The sequence below is a fragment of the Candoia aspera genome, chromosome 5 (assembly GCF_035149785.1).
Source record: "Candoia aspera isolate rCanAsp1 chromosome 5, rCanAsp1.hap2, whole genome shotgun sequence".
Lineage (NCBI taxonomy): Eukaryota > Metazoa > Chordata > Lepidosauria > Squamata > Boidae > Candoia > Candoia aspera.
In genome coordinates, this window is record NC_086157.1 from 101076986 (window position 1) to 101097305 (window position 20320).

Here is a 20320-nt window from a genome sequence, read left to right on the forward strand (position 1 = left end):
GAACAGCTGCAATGAAATAGTTTCTTCCAACATGATACCTAAGCATAGCTGAGTCTATTTCAGAGGGAGGTCATATTCATTTAGAAAAATGCTGATTTATGTGTCAAAGTACCATGTAATTTACAGGGCAATAACACTGACAGCTTGCCAATGCATCCAGAATGGGCTTTCATTGTGATTTTGCACATCATACACAAACCAGGCTATAATTGTACTGGTTGTTCACAAACATCTTTCAAAATATAACTCAGTAAGCTTACACTTAGGATAATTAACAGTAATAGGAGTTTGTCAAACTATCCATATGTCTTTAAGGGTAAACACGTTTATATCTCTTTCTGCAGTACAAGTACTACTTACTAAATAAGTGAAAGTAGATAAATTAGAAGACGCATCCAATAGACACATGCAGCAGACAGAGAATGCCCAATAAGCACAGACAATCTTTCCTCTTCACAGTCTTTGCATCTGTTGTGATTATGAAACCCTTTTCGTGAGAGATGGGCAGTGATAGAAATTTGGAAAATAAATAAATAAATAAATAAATAAAATAAACCGCCTTCTGTCCCTTATCTTGTGCATATGCTTCCACCACAACCACATGTGGCTTCATTGTGGTTGACACCTTTCAGTCATCCTCTTGAGATATCCTTGATCCTTCTCTGCTTCTATTATCATGTATACATGCAAGAGAATGAAATGATTTCACAAGGTCAACTCACTTAAGCAATCATTTCATGAAAGAGCATAATAGATTACCTTCTTCCCACTGATTGTTCTATCTCTTCAAGCAACTGCCTTTTTCTTTCACAATATGCATACTGTGATAGAAAAAGGCTATCCCTTGAAGAGGTAAGCAAGTTGGATGATACTTTTTTCTTATTAGATTATACTGTTCTTACTGACGTTCCCAACTGCCTTTGATCAAAGCTGTTTCCAAAGCCTATAGTCAGTTTCAGTAATGATACCATGATGCTAACTATGGCATCAAGTGACAACATGAGTCCTGTGGTCACACCATGCCTTAAAGAGAAAGAACTTTTGTACTACTTACACTGTATGCACCAACAAAACAAAACAGTGCATATGTTAGCAGTAATAGAATCTACTATAGAATTCATAAATACGGGAATGGCTTCTTCATGTAGAATCTGCCGGATCTACACAACCTAATAGGGAGAGGATGCTCTTATGTCCACCCTGAAAGAAACCAGAGGAGTTGATTATGACCTTCTTAATGGTAGCCCTCTCCCTCCCTCAACAGCTTGCTCCACAAGGTTGGATGAGCCCCTGTCCTGACAATGATTCAAAAGATTATGAAAACAGTCCTCTTTAGGAGAGCATTTGAAATCATTTGATAGCAACTAGAGATTTATTTATTTTGTTTTCCATTTATTGGTTTCATGGATGAAGGCTATGGTTTTAATGTTTTATCTCATAGTTTGTAAGCCACCTAAAACTGGAAGAGTAGGCAGCCTTTTGGTCAGTTTGGTCAATAAATGAAACAGTGTGATGGTATCAGACTACTTCTAGTGGTTGAATATAAAAATAGTTGAATTTTCATTGTGGAAACAATCTACTATTATCTACTATTCTCAGATTTTTTTTTCCTTGATGTCCCCCATGTTCCCATCATGCAATGGTTAGAGTCAGGTTAGGTGGGCATTACGCTTGAGAAAAGCTCATTTCATGGCTAATACACTACAGACATGCTATCTGAAGTAAGTCCTCTGATGTTCAGAAGAGGTTCTTAGAGGGGACTGTAGGTGTAACTGCAGTGTGGAAAAGCAATAAGTATCATTACGAAACTAATGTTCTATTCTGGATCCAACACACTGAATTTCTGTAGCATTATACAATGTTTCTTTCTTGCCTGTGATATTTAATAAGTTAGAAGGAATCCACCTTTTCCTCTATTTAAGTACCAGTGTGTTACCCCTTCATCAAACCTTTAAGCTGTATAATTACCTTCTGAGACATGAGTCACCTTGGCTCTTAGTTTCCAAACTAGGTTTCCTCTATAAAAGGAGAATGGGGTCTCTTTGCCTGCTCTTGTCAAGCCACTCTTCATATTTAGGAAGAAATGGAGCTGTTTTGCATCTTCTCCCCAGCTTTACTTTTGATATTTTCTTTGAAATACTCAGCTGCAGCCCCAGCTCTTTTCACATTGCCAAAAGCATCCAATTGGAGTGATTTCTACATTGCCCAGGTTGGTAATGGTTTGCATGTTTTGATGATTTAGGCTACAATTCCAGATACACATTTGGGAGCCTAAGTCCTACTGAACTCTTCAAGACTTGTCTTCTAATTGAACTGGGATTAACTGTTAGCGTAGCTGCCTAGGATATACCAAAAATACATTGTGCAGGTATCAACTGGACTTACTCTACATGCAGTAGAATCTTATTCAAGTGTTACGATGTTAAACCAATATCAGTATTATAAGTTGTCATTTTTAAATTATGGACTTAATGGTCCTAAAGAGAGATGGGGGCAAGATGTTTTAAATGCATTAATTTAATGTCTAGTTTTAATGTTTTATTGTAAACTGCCCAGAGTCCCTCATGAGGCAGAGATGGGCAGTGAATAAATAAATAAATAAATTAATTAATTAATAAGCAACCCCTTGTGTATTAAGTGATACACTTTTTCATTCTGCTGTATAAAGTGAAACTTTGTAGTTTTACTCCAAAGTCCTGTCTGATTATGCCACTGCCACCATTTATAAGAATGAGACATGTGGTTTTACTAATTTTTTTCTAAGACAATTGGGAAGAATGAGCTTTAAATGTCAGTAGGGTCTTAAGACATAGACTGGAAAGATAATGGAAAGTCACTTTAAATCTTCACCATGTTCTTTATGGAAGCTGCAACTATATGGTTCATTTGAAACTTCATGCTAATGATAAATTCAAGCTATAATCTCCAAAATATTTTAATAACTCTAGGAAAGCAATTTTGGGAATTGTTAACCTGAATTCGAATGACCATTATTTTTAGTCTAATTTATGTTAGTAAAGAAGAAGAAAAACGATATTAAGTTCCCACTTGCATGTTGCGATGCATTCCCTAGCCTTTCATGCCTGGGTTTACAAATATGTAAATCCCAGGATTTATGTGACAACATCATGATGCACATTTCATCTCGTCCCCTTGTACACACACACACACTCAATATATATGTCTGCTTGACATAACAATGATAGGTATTTCAATAATCTTTGCAGCTTCCAGATTAACATCTGTTGGCAACTGGCAACCTGAGAGCTGCAGTCCCAACACATCTGGGAAATTCCAGGTTGGAGAAGACTGCCTAATAAATAATAAGAATAGCCATATAGAGAAGAATATTTTAGTATGAAAAAAATAATGTCAGAGTTTGTGGGTAAACTTACCAGATAATGGTAAGGAAGCTTTCACATGTTTGTATAAATGGAAATAGTTTCCTGATATTTCTGTGTTTTTTCCACTCATCTACAATCAAGCCTAACAAGGGTAAATAAATCATAGCTTTAAACCAGAGTCTGGCATGTATAACATGCTTAGCCACAATGTACTGTAGTTTTTTGAGTTGAGTTTTGCAAGTTGTATGAACCAAGCCCTTGTGGCTGATGATTTATAGCTTAATGCATAATGCAAATCCAGCCATTATGATTTGTTTAAGACACCATAGTTAAACAAACCATGGCTTCTGAGATTTGCTACCTCACTAGTAAAGACTGTAAATGCAGAGATTAGAACCATTACTTAAAAGCAACAAATTGTCATTTAATTAACTATAACATATTGGGCTAGGGAAACCTATATATGGATTTTATTTCTCCATAATCAACTATCTCAGCCCTGTCCAGTCTAAATTTGTTTGTTTCACTGTAACCTGCTTAAAGATTATTTTTAAACAGGGTAAATAAATAAATAAATAAATAAATACCATAAATACAGGAATACGTTATAATACTTACAGATATATAGTATTTAAATGAGAGTGTACCAATTTTATACAAATCTATATCTTCTTTTGGGCGAGGAGTTGGTGATGTGTAAGAGGACAACTTACTCCATTACCTCTCTGTCTTTAGGAATACCTTGAGAAGTATTACACACCAAAAGGAAGACACCAAGTTGCAGAAATGATCAGTGGTGGCAATTCCATGACAAGGAAAGTTCAGCAGATGCAAGCTTTCTTTGGCTTACAAGTCACTGGGAAGTTGGACTACAACACTATGGATATAATAAGGAGGCCTCGATGTGGTGTCCCTGATGTAGCAAACTATCGACTTTTCCCAGGAGAACCTAAATGGAAGAAAAGGACGCTGACATACAGGTAATGAATTACCATTCCTGAAATATTTATATTACTTTTGCATTTGCTATTCTGCGATTTAGATTTCTTCTGTTTTGCCAGGAGTCTATACACTACAGATTCATGGAGGGCTGTCAACAGTTGGCATCTGAGGGAGGTGGGACAATCTCTCTCTCTTTCACTTATTGGCTGCATAAGTGATATTTGGCAGTACTTAGTGTGTAGGATTTCAGTGTTTCTCCTCTCCTTTCCCTCTTTCATTTTTTCATAACTTACCAATGCAGGGGAACCAGAGTAGCCTACAGGACTTTAACACTTTATCTATATTTATGCTACAACTTCTACTGCAACCCTGTCCCATTGAAGCATGTTCTCATTCACATCAAAAACTGCCATAAGGAATGACCATCTGGGGTCAAACATCACTAACAAACCTACCAACTGATACCTTTCAGAGAAAGCTGCCCATATATTCAGGTGTGAGATATAAGGTGTGAGTTACATCCTTATGATATTTCAGACATGATACACGCACGTGTAAATATCCTGTCTTTCTATGAACAAATGAAGCATGATGCAGTTTATAAACTGAATAAAAGAAAACTACAAGCGAAGTTAATAATACAAATGAACAGCAGTAAAAAAAAACTCACTGCAAGTGACTCTTCTAACAAGATAGAGTGTGGAGTACAGGAACTGAGGATTGTAGCCATCCTTCTTCATTTCCCTTCCTTTTAAAGGGTTTGTTTCTCCATAAAAGTCAGTATTCCACACCTACTGAGCATGCTCAGTCCTTATTGTGCTATTCTATGTTTCTCCTTAATCAAGGTGATTCAGTAGCCTAACTATGGAAATTAAGGAAATGCCCCTATGTTGGTTGTGTGAATTGTCATGGTCCAACTTTTTCATTTAAATTAGTAAATTTAAATTATATATTTTAAATACAAGTTGAATATTAGTGTGCTTCTTTTACCTTCCTCAAAGCATCCTAAACTGATCATGTTTCAAGTCAATGGGTAGTTCATTTTTATGGCTGGTGTGGTACATTGTAATTCAAGAGGATTTTGATATTTGTATTCCCTATATAAAAGATGAATAGTATATTATAATTGCATAGAATGCTGTGTTGTTATTACATGGTACCTAAGTTTTACATTATCATGTAAAGAGTTCATTATAAATATATCAGTTTTTAATTTATTTTGGGTTTGATTATATTTGAGAGTTTCACTTATAGGGTGCGATGTACCTTCTCTTGCCTGAATGCTGTAATATTGACACATTGCATTTAAACATAATCTATATGCAATTTCAAATCATCTTCTAAGGCTTGCCCCACTCTCTGACATTACCCACATTTCATATTCAGATAACACAGCACACTGGAACCCATGTTGCTTTATAGAATGGCATCTGAATGTCTACGAGATGTCAGGAACATCATACTGTGTTCTGGAGGTTGTATACACTCTTTCGAAGTTAATCTAGACTTTAGTGACATCTTTGAACCCCATGTTTGGATATTCTTTCTTTCTCATGGCAACTGTAGTGGCCCAATCATGTTCAAAACTATGGTATGAGAAGAAGACATTTATGTCCTATGTTGAGTCGCTGTCCATATTGGGGAAGGAGGCACAACTAACTGGTTTTCTTTAAAAAAAGATATCCTAAACCAATCTAAACTAAGATTTAAAGTTATTATTTCAGTCAAATTTAGTCTGATCTTGCAGATACAGGTAGTCCTCATTTAGTGACCATAATTGGGACCAGCAACTTGGTTGTTAAGCAAAGCAGCCACTAAGTGAAACTGTGATTGTGCTTATGATCTTACTTCAGCTTTCCTTTGCTTTACAGACCTGTGAAGGTTGTAAACATAAGGATTAGTCATAAAGTTACTTTTTTATCATCATAACTGTGAATGGTCGCTAAACAAGACAGTTGCTAAATGAGGACTACCTGTAGTCATTTTAGAGATGTATATGATTGGGCTAGTCATGTGCATAATAATATGTAGGAAAAGCACAAAGAGTGCTACACCTGGGGGCCATGACTTTTTATAGACTTTGTATTTTTTTTTTATTGTTTGGTTGGGTTGGGTTGGGTTGGGTTGGGTTGGGTTGGTTTTACTGTTTGTATGCCACCCAGGGTTGTAATTACAATATGGGCAGCTACATAAATCTTTTCATACATACATACATACACATACACACACATACCTACACACACACACACTTACATACATAGACACACACATACACACATACACACATACACACACATATATACATATAATATTTTATCACTTTATACTAATTTTACAATGCTTGTATGCCTCCCCAATCATCAACTCTGAAAAGCTTAGCCCAGTAAGATAGAATAGGGAAAGTATGCATAAAGTTGGATGGAATATTCTGGCCTTGAATCTTGGTTTATATATGAAATTCTCTAGATGATTATAAATTGCTTTCTCCCTTAATCATATCTATCTCACAGGATCATTGTAAGGATAAAGTGGAATAACAGTTAACATAATCCGTCTTGAACTCACTCTAAATATACATGTAATAAATAAAAGTGGTACCTTCAGTGCTTTGAACTTTTCCAGTGGCAACAAAGTTGAAGCTTAAGTCTTCTAAGTCTTACATCAGGTGGAGTGTAATGTACCAGTTTGGTTTCCAGATTTAAAAGTTAAAATTCTACTTAGAGTGCTTCCAGATGAAAAGTTCCTAGGACTTCCAATCAAGTAATACAGTTTAAATATTCCATCTTTTCCTCCTTAATGGGATTTTTGTGAAGTGAAAAAGATGCCAGAAGGGGTAGGAAAAAATGGTTGGGTTGCAAGTGGAAGACCATGAAATTTAGACCCACCATAAAAGCTGAGAATGAGACCAGAAGATTGGACAATAAAAAGGGTTTTGTTGAAATACATTTAAACTGCAATCCTGTGGTCATCCAAACAGGCTATAGGAGATGTTGAATTTCCCCACCAAAGGAAAAGACAAATAGCTATCCTAAAAGGGGAGACTGAATCCAAGAACCTCACTCATGCAAATGTCCATGATCGTTGCTTCTTAGATTTGGAACATGAAGTCGGAGCGTGATTCTAGTAGAGTGTGAGAGGAAGCGAGAGAAATTTGATGGATGTCCAGATTAAATGGCATCTGGCTTGCCAGATAAACCCATAAAACAGGATGCAATTTCTGTAGCTGGTGGAGAATTCATTTAAAAACCCTGGAAAAAGGAAGAGCAGGGCTTTTTCTTCATCAATATCCATTGACAAGCCTATGGGTGAGACTGTTTCTGCAATGTATGATCTCACCATTAGAGCATTTAGCCTGTGCCAATTCCATCCTGAATGTATTTGTTTCAGTTAAGCGTGCATTCCATTCAGTTTTCTTTGGGCAAAAAAGCATCAGAATGAGTTTCAACAAATAACTCATGAATAACTACAGTACCATCTAGAGGATGCTTGAAATTATCACTGCAAAGTAACAGAAACAATTATATGACTTTAAACTGTAAACTACGGTTTATAGGCTTTTCCATCCCAGTGTTTTATTAAATTTAAAGTGTTCCCATGGAGTAATTTTTTCATAGATTTTTCTCCAATTTCTTTTAAAAATAAACAATAACTCCATGTTCCATAGATCAAACTAAGATCAAACTATTTCCCTCTTTCTTGCGTAACTTCAGATTTTTTTCTTTTCTTTTCTTTTCTTTTCTTTTTTCTTTTCTTTTTTTCTTTTCTCTTTTTGCTTCTCTGCCTTTTTTCTTTTTTCTTTTCTTTTTTCTTTTCTTTTCTTTTCTGCCTTTTTTCTTTTTTCTTTTTGCTTCTCTGCCTTTGTTTTGGTACCATCTTGATACCATCAGAATTCTTAAAAACTTAAGAACTTACACTTGTTTGTTCTAAATAAAAGGATTACCTAGCTATCCATTTTGACTTTTTGCTCCATGGACCAGCACAGCTATGACTGCTTCTTGACTACTTCACATACTCTGAAAACCTTTTCCTTACCTAGCTACATTATAGTCTCCTTCCCATCTTTTCATATATCCAGAAATCTGCCTTCTTCCCCTCCAGAGTAAAAAAATACACATCTAGCCTAACTCATGCAGAAGTTGACAAGGCTGTGGAGATGGGACTGAGAACATGGAGTGCTGCTGCACCTTTGAATTTCATAAAGATAAACTCAGGAGAAGCAGATATCATGATATCATTTGAAAATGGAGGTAACTGCTGCTATTAATACCTACCATACTGAGTTTCAAATATTTGCCTTTATTCTTAGTAGGCTAACTTTAGGGAGAAAGGGAGAAAGCTGGCAATTTTTTCAAAATAATGCAACTACTAGATTTATAGGAGCTTTTGGGTTGGTAGACCCCCATATGAGTATGGATGAGGTAAACATGGGGTATCTTTTAGTGAATACTTTCATCTGTTGCAAAAAGCATGACGTGCTATATTTTTGGTGATATTTAAAGAGTGGTAAATGGATGTCTAGAAGTGCTCAGTCTGGCAGAAGTGAAGGGGAGGGCATTTATGCTTCTTAGCCAATAGCTGCTAAGGTGCAAGACTGGTAGAGTGGCCAACAGAAATAGGTAGAAGAGGATGGGGGAGAAATTTGTTTGGTTCATATTTTGATATGAATGTATCTAATTTCACACTTTTAAACCAATTTGTAAAGTTATGCTCAGTAGCCCTTTGAAATATACAACTTCCATTAATTTTGCTATACAGGGTTCCAAACACAGAATATGAATGTAACTGTGTGGGTTATGGTGCAGGACATATACTATTTCAGATTATATGCAGGAGCATCTGTTCTGATTCACTGAATGCTAATGGTTAAAAAAGCAAGTTGAAGTCATCTGGGTCCTAATTTCTCAAGAATTGTCTTAATTTAGTTATTTAGCCTTTGCATCCGGTCACTGGTTTATCTGGTAGCAATTCCCCAGTCATTGCCAAATTCCCTGGAAACCCTTCAGTTTACAGCATTCTAGTATACTAAGAACAGAAAACATCATGTAATTTATATCCTAACTCTGCCACTATTCTAAGGCCACATTTTTGTTCTTACATTCTGATAGATCATGGGGACTCCTACCCATTTGATGGGCCACGAGGGACACTAGCCCATGCTTTTGCACCTGGGGAAGGACTGGGTGGAGACACCCATTTTGACAACGCAGAGAAGTGGACAATGGGGATGAATGGTAGGCATAAAACTGCATAATAATCTGAAAGTACCTTGAAAGGGCAGTTTGTTCCAAACCAATCCTCTGTTAGAGAAATAAATGCACAAGCAACCATAAATGAACAGCAAAAGGACTTACCTTGATCCTTAAGGAACAGAAAAATCACTATATATTGCAATGCACAGAGTTTACAGTAGTTCAACTGGAATAAAGTTTGCTTTTCAGTAGATCCAGTAGGTACAGGTCCTCCTTGATTTCTAGATACTTCCCACCCCTGGAAGATCAGGGCTATTGACTGCTTATAGGTTAATGGGGTTTAGCAATCCCATTAACATATGGCTTCTGCTTCATGTACAAGAAGTCTCAACAGCTAAATGACATGAAAATACCTTTAGAAGAGCTGAACCTGGGGTCTCATTTACATGCTAAGATTCACAACACTTAATTTTGTAACAGTCCAGAATATAAATGTTGTCCTTCTTAATTTCTTTCCCAAAGAATGAACAATTCCTGTGAAAGTAATATTGAATTTTGTTCTTTTTTGTAAATGTGAAGCCTTACGTTGCTGTTGCTGTTGACAGTTAATCATGCTAAGTGTAGAAGAAAAGCTTTAAATGAACAGTAATAGTTTCTAAAGTTAGTTCAGTTGTTCCTAAAAGGGGGGGGAATCTGCTTTATGTCTAATATACAGCATCCCCCTCATTGTTGGTACAACAGAATCATATTCAGATCACTTTGCTTTATCATACAGATACTGCAGAACATTGCTTTCAACCCTATTCTGGCTGGAAACTATACCCCAGTTGGTGTTATAGGACAAGAAAGCATGACTTTTGGCCATTAGCACTTACTGAAGTGATGCCTAGTTATCATCACAATCAGTAGCAAGGAATCCAGCAAATCTATAGATATTACTAATATTAACATAATGTTTTTGATTATGTAGGATTCAACTTATTCACTGTTGCTGCTCATGAATTTGGCCATGCATTGGGCCTTGCCCATTCTGCTGATCCATCATCTTTGATGTATCCAACCTACAAATATCAGCATCCCTTTAGTTTCCGCCTCCCAAAAGATGATGTGAAAGGGATTCAGGCATTATATGGTAATACATATTGCTTATTCTTTTTTAAGTTTCTCTCTTAACTTTTTAAAATTGCTTAGATTTATTTTTATTTGCTTCCTTACAACTAGTCTTTTTTGTATTTTTGATAACTCATGAAAAAAAATTGCATTTTTCATTTATGCAGACATATTAATATTAGTCGAGATTAAAGTTTTAATTTGGCTATGATTAATTACCATCTGCTAATCATTACTTAATGTCATCATGCTAAACCATGGCTGCTAAGAAACCACAACTGGCTGGGTTCACCCAACATTCTACTCGCAAATCATGGTCTTCTCCAGCCCACATTTTCTACTATCATTATACATTTTAAAAATCCCATAATGCACTCACTTATCATGAATTTGCAACTGTCTATATATTTACTTTTTGACAGGTTGTTTTGGAGGCAGAGGGTTTCCACTTGGCAACCTGAGGCCCACAATATGTGAGGCGATTTAGGAAAATGGGCAGAACATTTTGTTTTGTTTTTCTTTCTCCAGTTTTGGGAAGGATTCTCTGGTTTTGATTATGGTCTAAACTTGATTTTTTCCTTTTCACATGATTCACACTTAAAAATGGGGAGAAATTCTGCTGTCAGATTTTCAGCAATAGTGTCAAAGGGGGCTCCAGCAACTACAAAGGTCCCCAGGCACATCTGGAGGGTGTGATAAAAAAGGTAAAAATGGTGGCCACAATGGTGTGGTTGAAACTCTGCCTGTTTTTTTATGTATGCCGCAGGTGGAACTTCAATCACATCATCAGGGCTGCCATCTTGACTTTCTTCACCATACCCTGTGGACACCCAACCACAGTTCTGGGTGTGCAGATTACCTATAACTACTGCAGAGCTCATGTTGAAACAGTATTATCATGTTTTTTTTTCCTCTCCTACAAATAGACTTAACAATTAATATCTTCTACCAAGTATACATTTTGCCACACTTTCTGGAACTGAAAAGATTTGATCTGGCCTGAAATATATTTCAGCCTATTTTAATGAAACTAGATTTTTCTGGTTTTTATTAGAATTATTCAGAAGACTAAAGGATCAAATCAAAAAGCCCTCCCCCGCCCCATTTACAGCCTTAAGGTGGAGCATGCATATCCAGAATGTCCCATCACTTTCAACAAAAGTGATTCCCAAATAATTAGAATAATAGGCACTGACAACCTTTGGAGAGGAATTAAATAAATCAAATAAAATCTGAAAATCCAAAATTCAGAAATCTTTTCAGTGATAGCATTCCCTAGAATTAATCTTGTGCAAGAACTCTGAAATTTTACCACAGATTTGTGCTATTAAATGCCTAAATCCACTTGGCAATTTCTTGATATTCAAGAGATTAACATATATATTCCATATATTAATATATAATCTAATATAATTCTGTGTGTGTGTCTCTGTGTCTGTCTGTGTCTGTGTCTGCCTCTATGTGTGTGCATTTATATAATTTTGGAGGATCACAAATGTGAATGTGTGAGTAATACACATATCTGATGTACAACCTTACAATGAATTTTCACTCATGATTCAAAGAGAATCTGTATGATCTCCTAGGACCACGAGAATCTGGTTCCCGAAAGTCTCAAGTTTCACATCAGCCTTTTCCTAAACTACCAACACCATACAATCCAGATCACTGTGACTCCACATTTTCATTTGATGCTGTCACAATGCTGGGGAAAGAGCTACTTTTCTTCAGGGACAGGTAAGATTCTTTGTTATCCAGTCTCCCAGTGAGAGTAGAATATTATCAGTTTTGTTTCTAGAAGAGCAACATGATCCATTTTTTAGTTTTTTGAAAGCCACTTTCTAGCTATGTGAACCAAATATGGGCATTTAGGTTCAATCTCCCTTTTTTGGATAATGGCAACATCCCCTTTGACAAGATTGCATTGCATCACACAAACAACTTTTGATTCTGAAGAACCCATCTAAAATCCCCCCTTTCTACTTCCTGTTCTGGCATGACTCCACAATTTTGCCATATTTGTGACATATTTATGCCTCGCAGAGAAAAAATTGGGAAGCATGGCTCACATAAAGTGTTAAAGAAAGATTCATTTCTGTGCTGCCTATTCTCACAATTCTAGGTGGCTTACAATAAAACATCAGTAAAATACTTATAAAATCAAACCCATTAAAAACAATCAATACTATTAATAAAAACTATTATTAAAAACTGTTGTTACTGAATGCCCCCTGAAAAGTACTGTTTTCACCATTTTGCAACAGGCCATCAGTATATCTACCTTGGGGGGTGATGGAATGGTGACTTTAGGGCTAATTTGAAGAACCCATTTGCTATGAACATTTCAAAGGCTACTAGATAAGACTGGAGCTCTTCCCGGGTATCGGGTATCTGTTACCAGGCAGGTGCAAGGAGAAAAAGGCAAGAAGCAGAAAGTGGTCAGTTGTGCACACAATGGGAACAGATAAATAAAAGCTAGCTCATATTTCTCCCCAGCAACAGTGAAAGTGCCCACCTTTTGGGAGTGTTTTGCCCACCCAAGTGTGTGAGTAATTATTGCCTGCCAATAATCATGTACCTCTTTGTTTTAAACATATATAAGAGTTGTGTTGATTTTCAAGCTCAGTGCCCCTATGGAACTAAAGTCATGGGTGCCCTTTCTTCTGCAGAATAAAGCTATAAAAGAGATTTTCACCTTGTGTGTTAATTGATAAAGCATGCCAGGTTTTAAAGAGCCCAAAGTTCCTGGAACAACAGGGGTAAGTTGATCCAGAGAGAGAGGGCTATTGCTGAGAATATCATTCCCTGAGTCTCAGCCACCCAATCTCTATCATGCAGTTTTCTTGGTAACATTTTTGGAAGTGGCTTGCCATTGCCTCCTCCTTCCAAGGGCTGATACAGAATGACTGGCCCAAGGTCGCCCAGCTTTCTTTGTGCCTAAGGTAGGACTAGAACTCAGTTTCAATGTCACACACATGTATAAAGGGAGGCAGAGTTTGAATGCATGGTTGCATCTATCATATTGGCCTTTCTCTGGATGCCCCAACATTTGAGTGTTGGTTAGCTTAGTGGTCAATGTGTACCTTGTGATTGACCAAGCTCACCATAGCACCTACTTTATGAATGAGCATGTCATGGTCCCTGTTCCAATGTTCCTGGAAAACTTCGTAACGGGTTCCCATGCCATGGTGCTGACACAAATTGCTGTACGGGAGGGGGCTGCTCCTGTTCCTTGTACCAGGTTGCAATGCAAGGAAGGAAGAATGCATGTTTGGGTTATCTTGCCTGGTCAAGGACGTTTCCCGCAGACCAGCAGGAACCATTAGGGGCACCTGCAGGGCATGGAATTGTACTGACTTTGGGGGGAGGGACTGGAAGCTGCTTGGGGTTTTATTAGGAGACATCCTGTGCTTTTACTATTCTCAGCTTTGCTTGTGATCCTGCATACTATTCATTATTAAATCAGATATCCATGAAAGCCTTGTGTGAGTCTGATAGTGATTTTGAATAGGCAATCATTACAAAGCAAGTTTCCCATAGAGTTAATTTGCAAGCTCACTATCACACACTCTCAAAGGTCCCAGGGTACATCTGCTTAAAAGTTAACATCCCCTTTTCTTCTCTTTATATTTCTCCCTCTGAACAGGCTCTTCTGGAGGAGGCAGGCTCAACCCACAAGCCATGTACAACCACTCAGCATCACCAGCTCTTTCCCTCAGCTCATGTCAAATGTGGATGCAGCCTACGAAGTAGCTGAGAGAGGAGTTGCTTATTTTTTCAAGGGTCTGTCAGTTTTGAAAACATTTGTGATCTTCAGTTGTTTTCTTGGGAAACTAGATATGTGAATGCTTATTCATCAGTTGTATAATGGTAACCTTTAACCGTAGTTCTGGTTTACTTTAAAATCAGTCTTGTGTGAAAGACTGCCATTACTGTACTTCTGCCTCATATAATTACTGGGCCTGTAGCAGCAGTACAGCAGATGCAGGGATAAAAGAAAAGTTTCTACTAGGAGCGGCTTATTTTCAATCATAGGCAGGAGGCACTGATGGGTTGTGTTAAGCTTAGTCAATCATATAACACCACATAGTTCTGAAAGGCATTCTGGTGAAAAAGTGTTAATAATAGTGCAGACAGCTATTTTGATTTTCCTGACCTTGTACCATTATTATTATTATTATTATTATTATTATTATTATTATTATTATTATTCACAACAACGTGAAATCACAGCTGCCAGTTCTTTAGCTGGCGTTGGCCTTCATTCTCATCAAGATCTTCCCAAGAACCTAGGATGCCATAATGTATTAGTGTAGTATATGTGCAGAGCCAAGCAGTGTGGCCTTTTGTAATTGACAGATGTTATTACTATTACTATTCTACCCTACATCGTTATTTGAAGTTGCTTAGTGTTAGATCTGTAATATCAAAATTGCTGCTTAGAAGAAGGGGTTGCCACCAACATCTACACCAAATGGCACAACTGACACTCTATTTTTATCATCCAACAATAAGTCCATGACAATAGTGGAGTCTCAGTTTTGTTTGGCCTGAGTCAGAAATAAATTGGCTCAGTTGTGAAAACCAGACAATGGCAGGAGATCACACAGGTCTGGATTGATTCCAGAGCAGCATAAAGGCGCTGTGTGGAAGTGCCCATGGGTAACCTATTTTGTTGTTTATTCATTTAGTCGCTTCCGACTCTTCATGACTTCATGGACCAGCCCACGCCAGAGCTTCCTGTCAGTCATCAACACCCCCAGCTCCCCCAGGGACAAGTCCATCACCTCTAGAATATCATCTACCCATCTTGCCCTTGGTCGGCCCTTCTTCCTTTTGCCCTCCACTCTCCCTAGCATCAGTATCTTCTCCAGGGTGTCCTGTCTTCTCATTATGTGGCCAAAGTATTTCAGTTTTGCCTTTAATATCATTCCCTCAAGTAAGCAGTCTGGCTTTATTTCCTGGAGGATGGACTGGTTTGATCTTCTTGCAGTCCAAGGCACTCTCAGAATTTTCCTCCAACACCACAGTTCAAAAGCATTGATCTTCCTTCTCTCAGCCTTCCTTATGGTCCAGCTCTCGCAGCCATATGTTACTACGGGGAACACCGTTGCTTTAACTATGCGGACCTTTGTTGTCAGTGTGATGTCTCTGCTCTTAACTATTTTATCGAGATTTGTCATTGCTCTTCTCCCAAGGATTAAGCGTCTTCTGATTTCCTGACTGCAGTCAGCATCTGCAGTAATCTTCGCACCAAGGAATACAAAGTCTTTCACTGCTTCTGCCTTTTCTCCCTCTATTTGCCAGCTATCAATCAAGCTGGTTGCCATAATCTTGGTTTTTTTCAGGTTTAGCTGCAAGCCAGCTTTTGCACTTTCTTCTTTCACCTTCATCATAAGGCTCCTCAGTTCCTCTTCTCTTTCAGCCATCAAAGTGGTATCATCTGCATATCTGAGATTGTTAATGTTTCTTCCAGCGATTTTAACTCCAGCCTTGGATTCCTCAAGCCCAGCATGTCGCATGATGTGTTCTGCGTACAAGTTGAATAAGTAGGGTGAGAGTATACAGCCCTGCCGTACTCCTTTCCCAATCTTAAACCAGTCTGTTGTTCCGTGGTCTGTTCTTACTGTTGCTACTTGGTCGTTATACAGATTCTTCAGGAGGCATACAAGATGACTTGGTATCCCCATACCACTAAGAACTTGCCACAGTTTGTTTTGGTCCACACAGTCAAAGGCTTTAGAATAGTCAGTAAAACAGAAATAGATGTTTTTCTGAAACTCCCTGGCTTTTTCCATTATCCAGTGGATATTGGCAATTTGGTCCCTAGTTCCTTTGCCTTTTCTAAACCCAGCTTGTACATCTGGCAATTCTCGCTCCATGAATTGCTGAAGTCTACCTTGCAGGATCTTGAGCATTACCTTACTGGCATGTGCAATGAGTGCCACTGTTCAATAGTTTGAACATTCTTTAGTGTTTCCCTTTTTTGTATGGGGATATAAATCTTGTCCACAGTAGTAGATCTGGTGGTCATTTGATGTGAAGTGGCCTGTTCCAGTCCATTTCAGTTCACTGACGCTGAAAATGTCTATCTTTAATCTTGACATCTCACCAATAAGCACATACAATTTGCCCTGGCTCATAGATCTTACATTCCAGGTTCCAATGGTGTGTTGATCCTTAGAACGTCGGATTCGCCGTTCACCACCAGCACCGTCAGCCGCTAGCCGTCCTTTCGGCTTTGAGCTAGCTGCGTCATCACGTCTGGGGCTAGTTGAACTCATCCTTTGTTCCTCCCCAGTAGCATTTTGACCATCTTCCGACCTGGGGGTCTCATCTTCCGATGGGATACCGACATATCTCTGGTTGTACTGATCCATTTAGTTTTCACGGCAAGAATACTGGGGTGGGTTGCCATTACCTTCCCCAGGGATCGCATTTAGTCTGACCTCTCTGTCATGACCTCCGTCTTGGGTGGCCCTTCACGGTTTAGCTCATGGCATCATTGAGATGCTCAAGCTCCAGCACCACGACAAGGTAACGATCCTTTGCTGAAGGGGGTAACCTATTAAACTTTGGAAATTCAAATTACAATTGTACTGCAAGGATATGTAGAGTCTTTTTTTTGTTTGTTTGTTTGCCAGGCCCTCATTATTGGAAAACCCATGGATTCCACATGCAGGGTCCTCCTCGGTCTATTGCAGATTTTGGGTTTCCTAGAAATGTGCTACACATAGATGCAGCTGTCTATCTGAGAGATGAAAAGAAGACACTCTTCTTTGTAGAAGATGAATTTTACAGGTTCCATTATTATTGTCTCCTAATAAAAATAGGTTTAAAAAAAAAAATCAGTCATGAAATTTCATTCCTTAGTGCTGAGCAAGAGACAAAGGGAAAAAAATATTTTCTTGTTCATAATGCTTGAATATTGGCTCAGACAGTCAAAGGGATTTCCTACATCTATTTAGTCAACATATAGAAAAGTATGATTGTACACTTAATTATATAATTTTAAGTTTATCATTTTGATTGCACAGTATATTCCCTGACATGTGCCTTGAAATTTCTTCTTTATTAGTTTACAAATGTGAAAGATACATAAATGTCAAAAACAGATTTCCTCACATGGATCAGGTTGAAACATCCCTGGATTTTTCTGGGATTAATTACTTAGCTACCTGGGCAATCCACTTTCTCTGGTTCTCATTTCTTGGCAGGGAATATGCTAAAATGTCATAGGAGCTTAATTTTAATTGCTGAGTTTTTCATTCAGAAACAGTTAAAAGTTTGGCCCTGATATAAGCAATTGTTGATATGCATGACTTGCCAAAGGAACTGAATATGTATATCTTCCACATTAATTATAGATATTGTCCAAAGAAATGGACAGGCAGTGCCACAAAAGGACAAATACAGGGCATCAACAAGATTAGTAAAAATAGAATTAGGAAGATCTATGCCACTCAGAACAGATAAAGTTAAATATTTCTTCACATACCCCATACTTAATTTGCCAGAATTCTCTGCTTTGAGGAGTGGTGATGACCAGTGATTTAGATGCTATTGTCAAGAGTTATGAAATATTTGGACTCAAAGTGGGCAAGGATGCTTCATTTCTACTACATGTACCCTCCTTGCACCCTACTGGCTGCTATTTCAGGGGCTGCTCCTTTTTTAGGGCTTGTGATGGTATCCCTACATACATGGGAAAATACATGTTGGTGACCATAATGTCATATTTAATCAACGTAGTTAAGCTGATCCAGCAAGACATAGTTAGAAAAAGGGTTTAATTAAACCCTGTGACGTTGCAAGAATTCTAGCAGAATGAGTTTTGAAGATCATGTTGTGTTTACATAACAGTTTTTGATGTGAATCAAAACACTACATCTATACATGAAAGTTCCCCTTTACCATGTTCCTTTTTTTTTCAAGCTATGATGAAACAAAACGAAAAATGGACAAAGACTTCCCAAAGAGCATTGAGGATGAGTTTTCAGGAATTAATGGCCGAATAGATGCTGCTGTAGAGGTTAATGGTAAGCAGTTTCTCTATTACTTGATCATGCTTAAACTCCTAAGTTTTGCAACAGGAAGAAATCCAGCACCTCTCTCTTTCAAGCAGCTTGTTAAAACATTCTTGTTCTTGTTAAAACCTCTTGAGATTTAATTTTTCTGGGTGCTTTTCATGTAGTCTGTGTTTTTGATTTTCAAATCATACTTTCTTTAGTTCTTACTGTTTTTTTTTATCATTGGACATCCCAGGAAATATTTATCACATTTACTCTAAAGTATGTATTTTACTCCTCCTCATTTTATTCATACAATGACTCTGTAGAGTAGATAGTCTAACAGGCCTAAGTCGATGAGTAAGTTATATTAAGTGGGGCGGGGGGAGGAGGCTTGAACATGGATCTCCTACTCCCAAGTCAATATTCTGGTTCTTATCTAGTGTTTCCAGATGTCTTCGGAGTTGGCCATGCTGATTGGGACTTATTTATGTATTGAATTTATAGGTCACCTGACTCACAAAGGCCTACAACTAGGCAACTAGGAACCGATATGTATGTATGTGGGGAGAGAGAGATGATAGAGAGACATACACACACACACACACACACACACAACTGACCAGAAGAACAAAATATTCAAACCAAGACCAAAACAAAGCGAAACAAGGGGGCTGCACAATCACCCTGTCCCCAAGGCCTGGGAGAACAACCAGGTCTTCAGTAGTTCCCTAAATGACTATTCTGGGACTCTCCCAACACATCTGAAAGACACCCCATTGAAGAAGGCTGATGTAGCCAATATGCAACATTGAAACGTTGTACTTTATGGAACAGCAGCATATGCCTTCAGTATAATTAAATTCTTTTAGTTTATGGCTGTATATTCCTTAATAAATAAAAAACTAAAGACAGAGTTTTTAGATACAGATATCACAGGCCAGCATTGCATAAAGTAATTTGTGGTAGGTTGGGTATGTTCAGATCCTAATAACAATAGGGTTTTTTTTTTAATCCTTCCCTTTTTCTTTTTTTAGGATTCCTTTACTTCTTTTCAGGCCCCAAAGCCTATAAATATGACAGAGAAAAGGAAGATGTGGTTAACATTGTGAAATCCAGCTCTTGGGTGGGCTGCTGATCTAAAGTAGACATCAGAGGATGACAAATGAGCTAGCCGGTGCAGAAACCAAGGCATGGTCAGCCAGAAGCAAAGAAGTGCAATTCTTCTGGTTTTATATTCAGAAAAACAACAGCAAAGCACCAGTTATAGCTCAAATCCAGGGAAGAAAAAAAAAAAGCAAAAGAAAAGACAGCAATGCAAGAAATTGACACTACAGCATTTCAGTTACTTTGATCATCCCCTGACCAATTATTATGAATAAGTCATTAGGAATCCTTATCTGATAAGTTCAAAGAAGATGCAGAAGTGATACCATCTGTATTGTCCCAACAGCAGCCATTCCCTTGCTGTCATGCCTCTTCCAAACAGTCCATGTGATTATGTAGTATTGTGTTCCATAATTCCCCACAAACAGGACTTATTAATAACATAATCCCTCAGAGGGTGCTGTGTGGTAGGAGGAGATACAGTGGCCACAGTTTATGGAAGAACCATCACTGCTTGAGGAAGACGTAATAGTGGAGATATTAATAAAATAATAAAATCAGTCCTCAAATGTCTGACAGTGGCCAAAAAATTTGTCCACCAGCCTCCAAAGGCTTTCAA

The 20320-nt window shown here is 37.8% G+C and overlaps 1 protein-coding gene across 1 annotated transcript; it reads left to right on the forward strand.

The window, feature by feature from the left end:
• The first annotated feature begins 2083 nt into the window (after positions 1 to 2083).
• On the forward strand, positions 2084 to 19732 carry MMP20 (matrix metallopeptidase 20). The gene is made up of 10 exons (XM_063305848.1): positions 2084 to 2209; positions 4080 to 4324; positions 8385 to 8533; positions 9392 to 9517; positions 10446 to 10607; positions 12172 to 12322; positions 14232 to 14368; positions 17230 to 17386; positions 18521 to 18624; positions 19632 to 19732. Exons 1-10 carry the CDS (start codon positions 2084 to 2086, stop codon positions 19730 to 19732), a joined length of 1458 nt encoding a protein of 485 aa, XP_063161918.1.
• Positions 19733 to 20320: the final 588 nt, after the last annotated feature.

Excerpts from the sequence above, each read along its gene's own strand:
- MMP20 (XM_063305848.1), top strand. The coding sequence starts at position 2,084 with ATGGAGCTGTTTTGCATCTTCTCCCCAGCTTTACTTTTGATATTTTCT. Across the intron at positions 10,608-12,171 it reads AGGGATTCAGGCATTATATG|GACCACGAGAATCTGGTTCC; the intron begins GTAATACATATT and ends ATGATCTCCTAG. Across the intron at positions 14,369-17,229 it reads AGTTGCTTATTTTTTCAAGG|GCCCTCATTATTGGAAAACC; the intron begins GTCTGTCAGTTT and ends TTTGTTTGCCAG.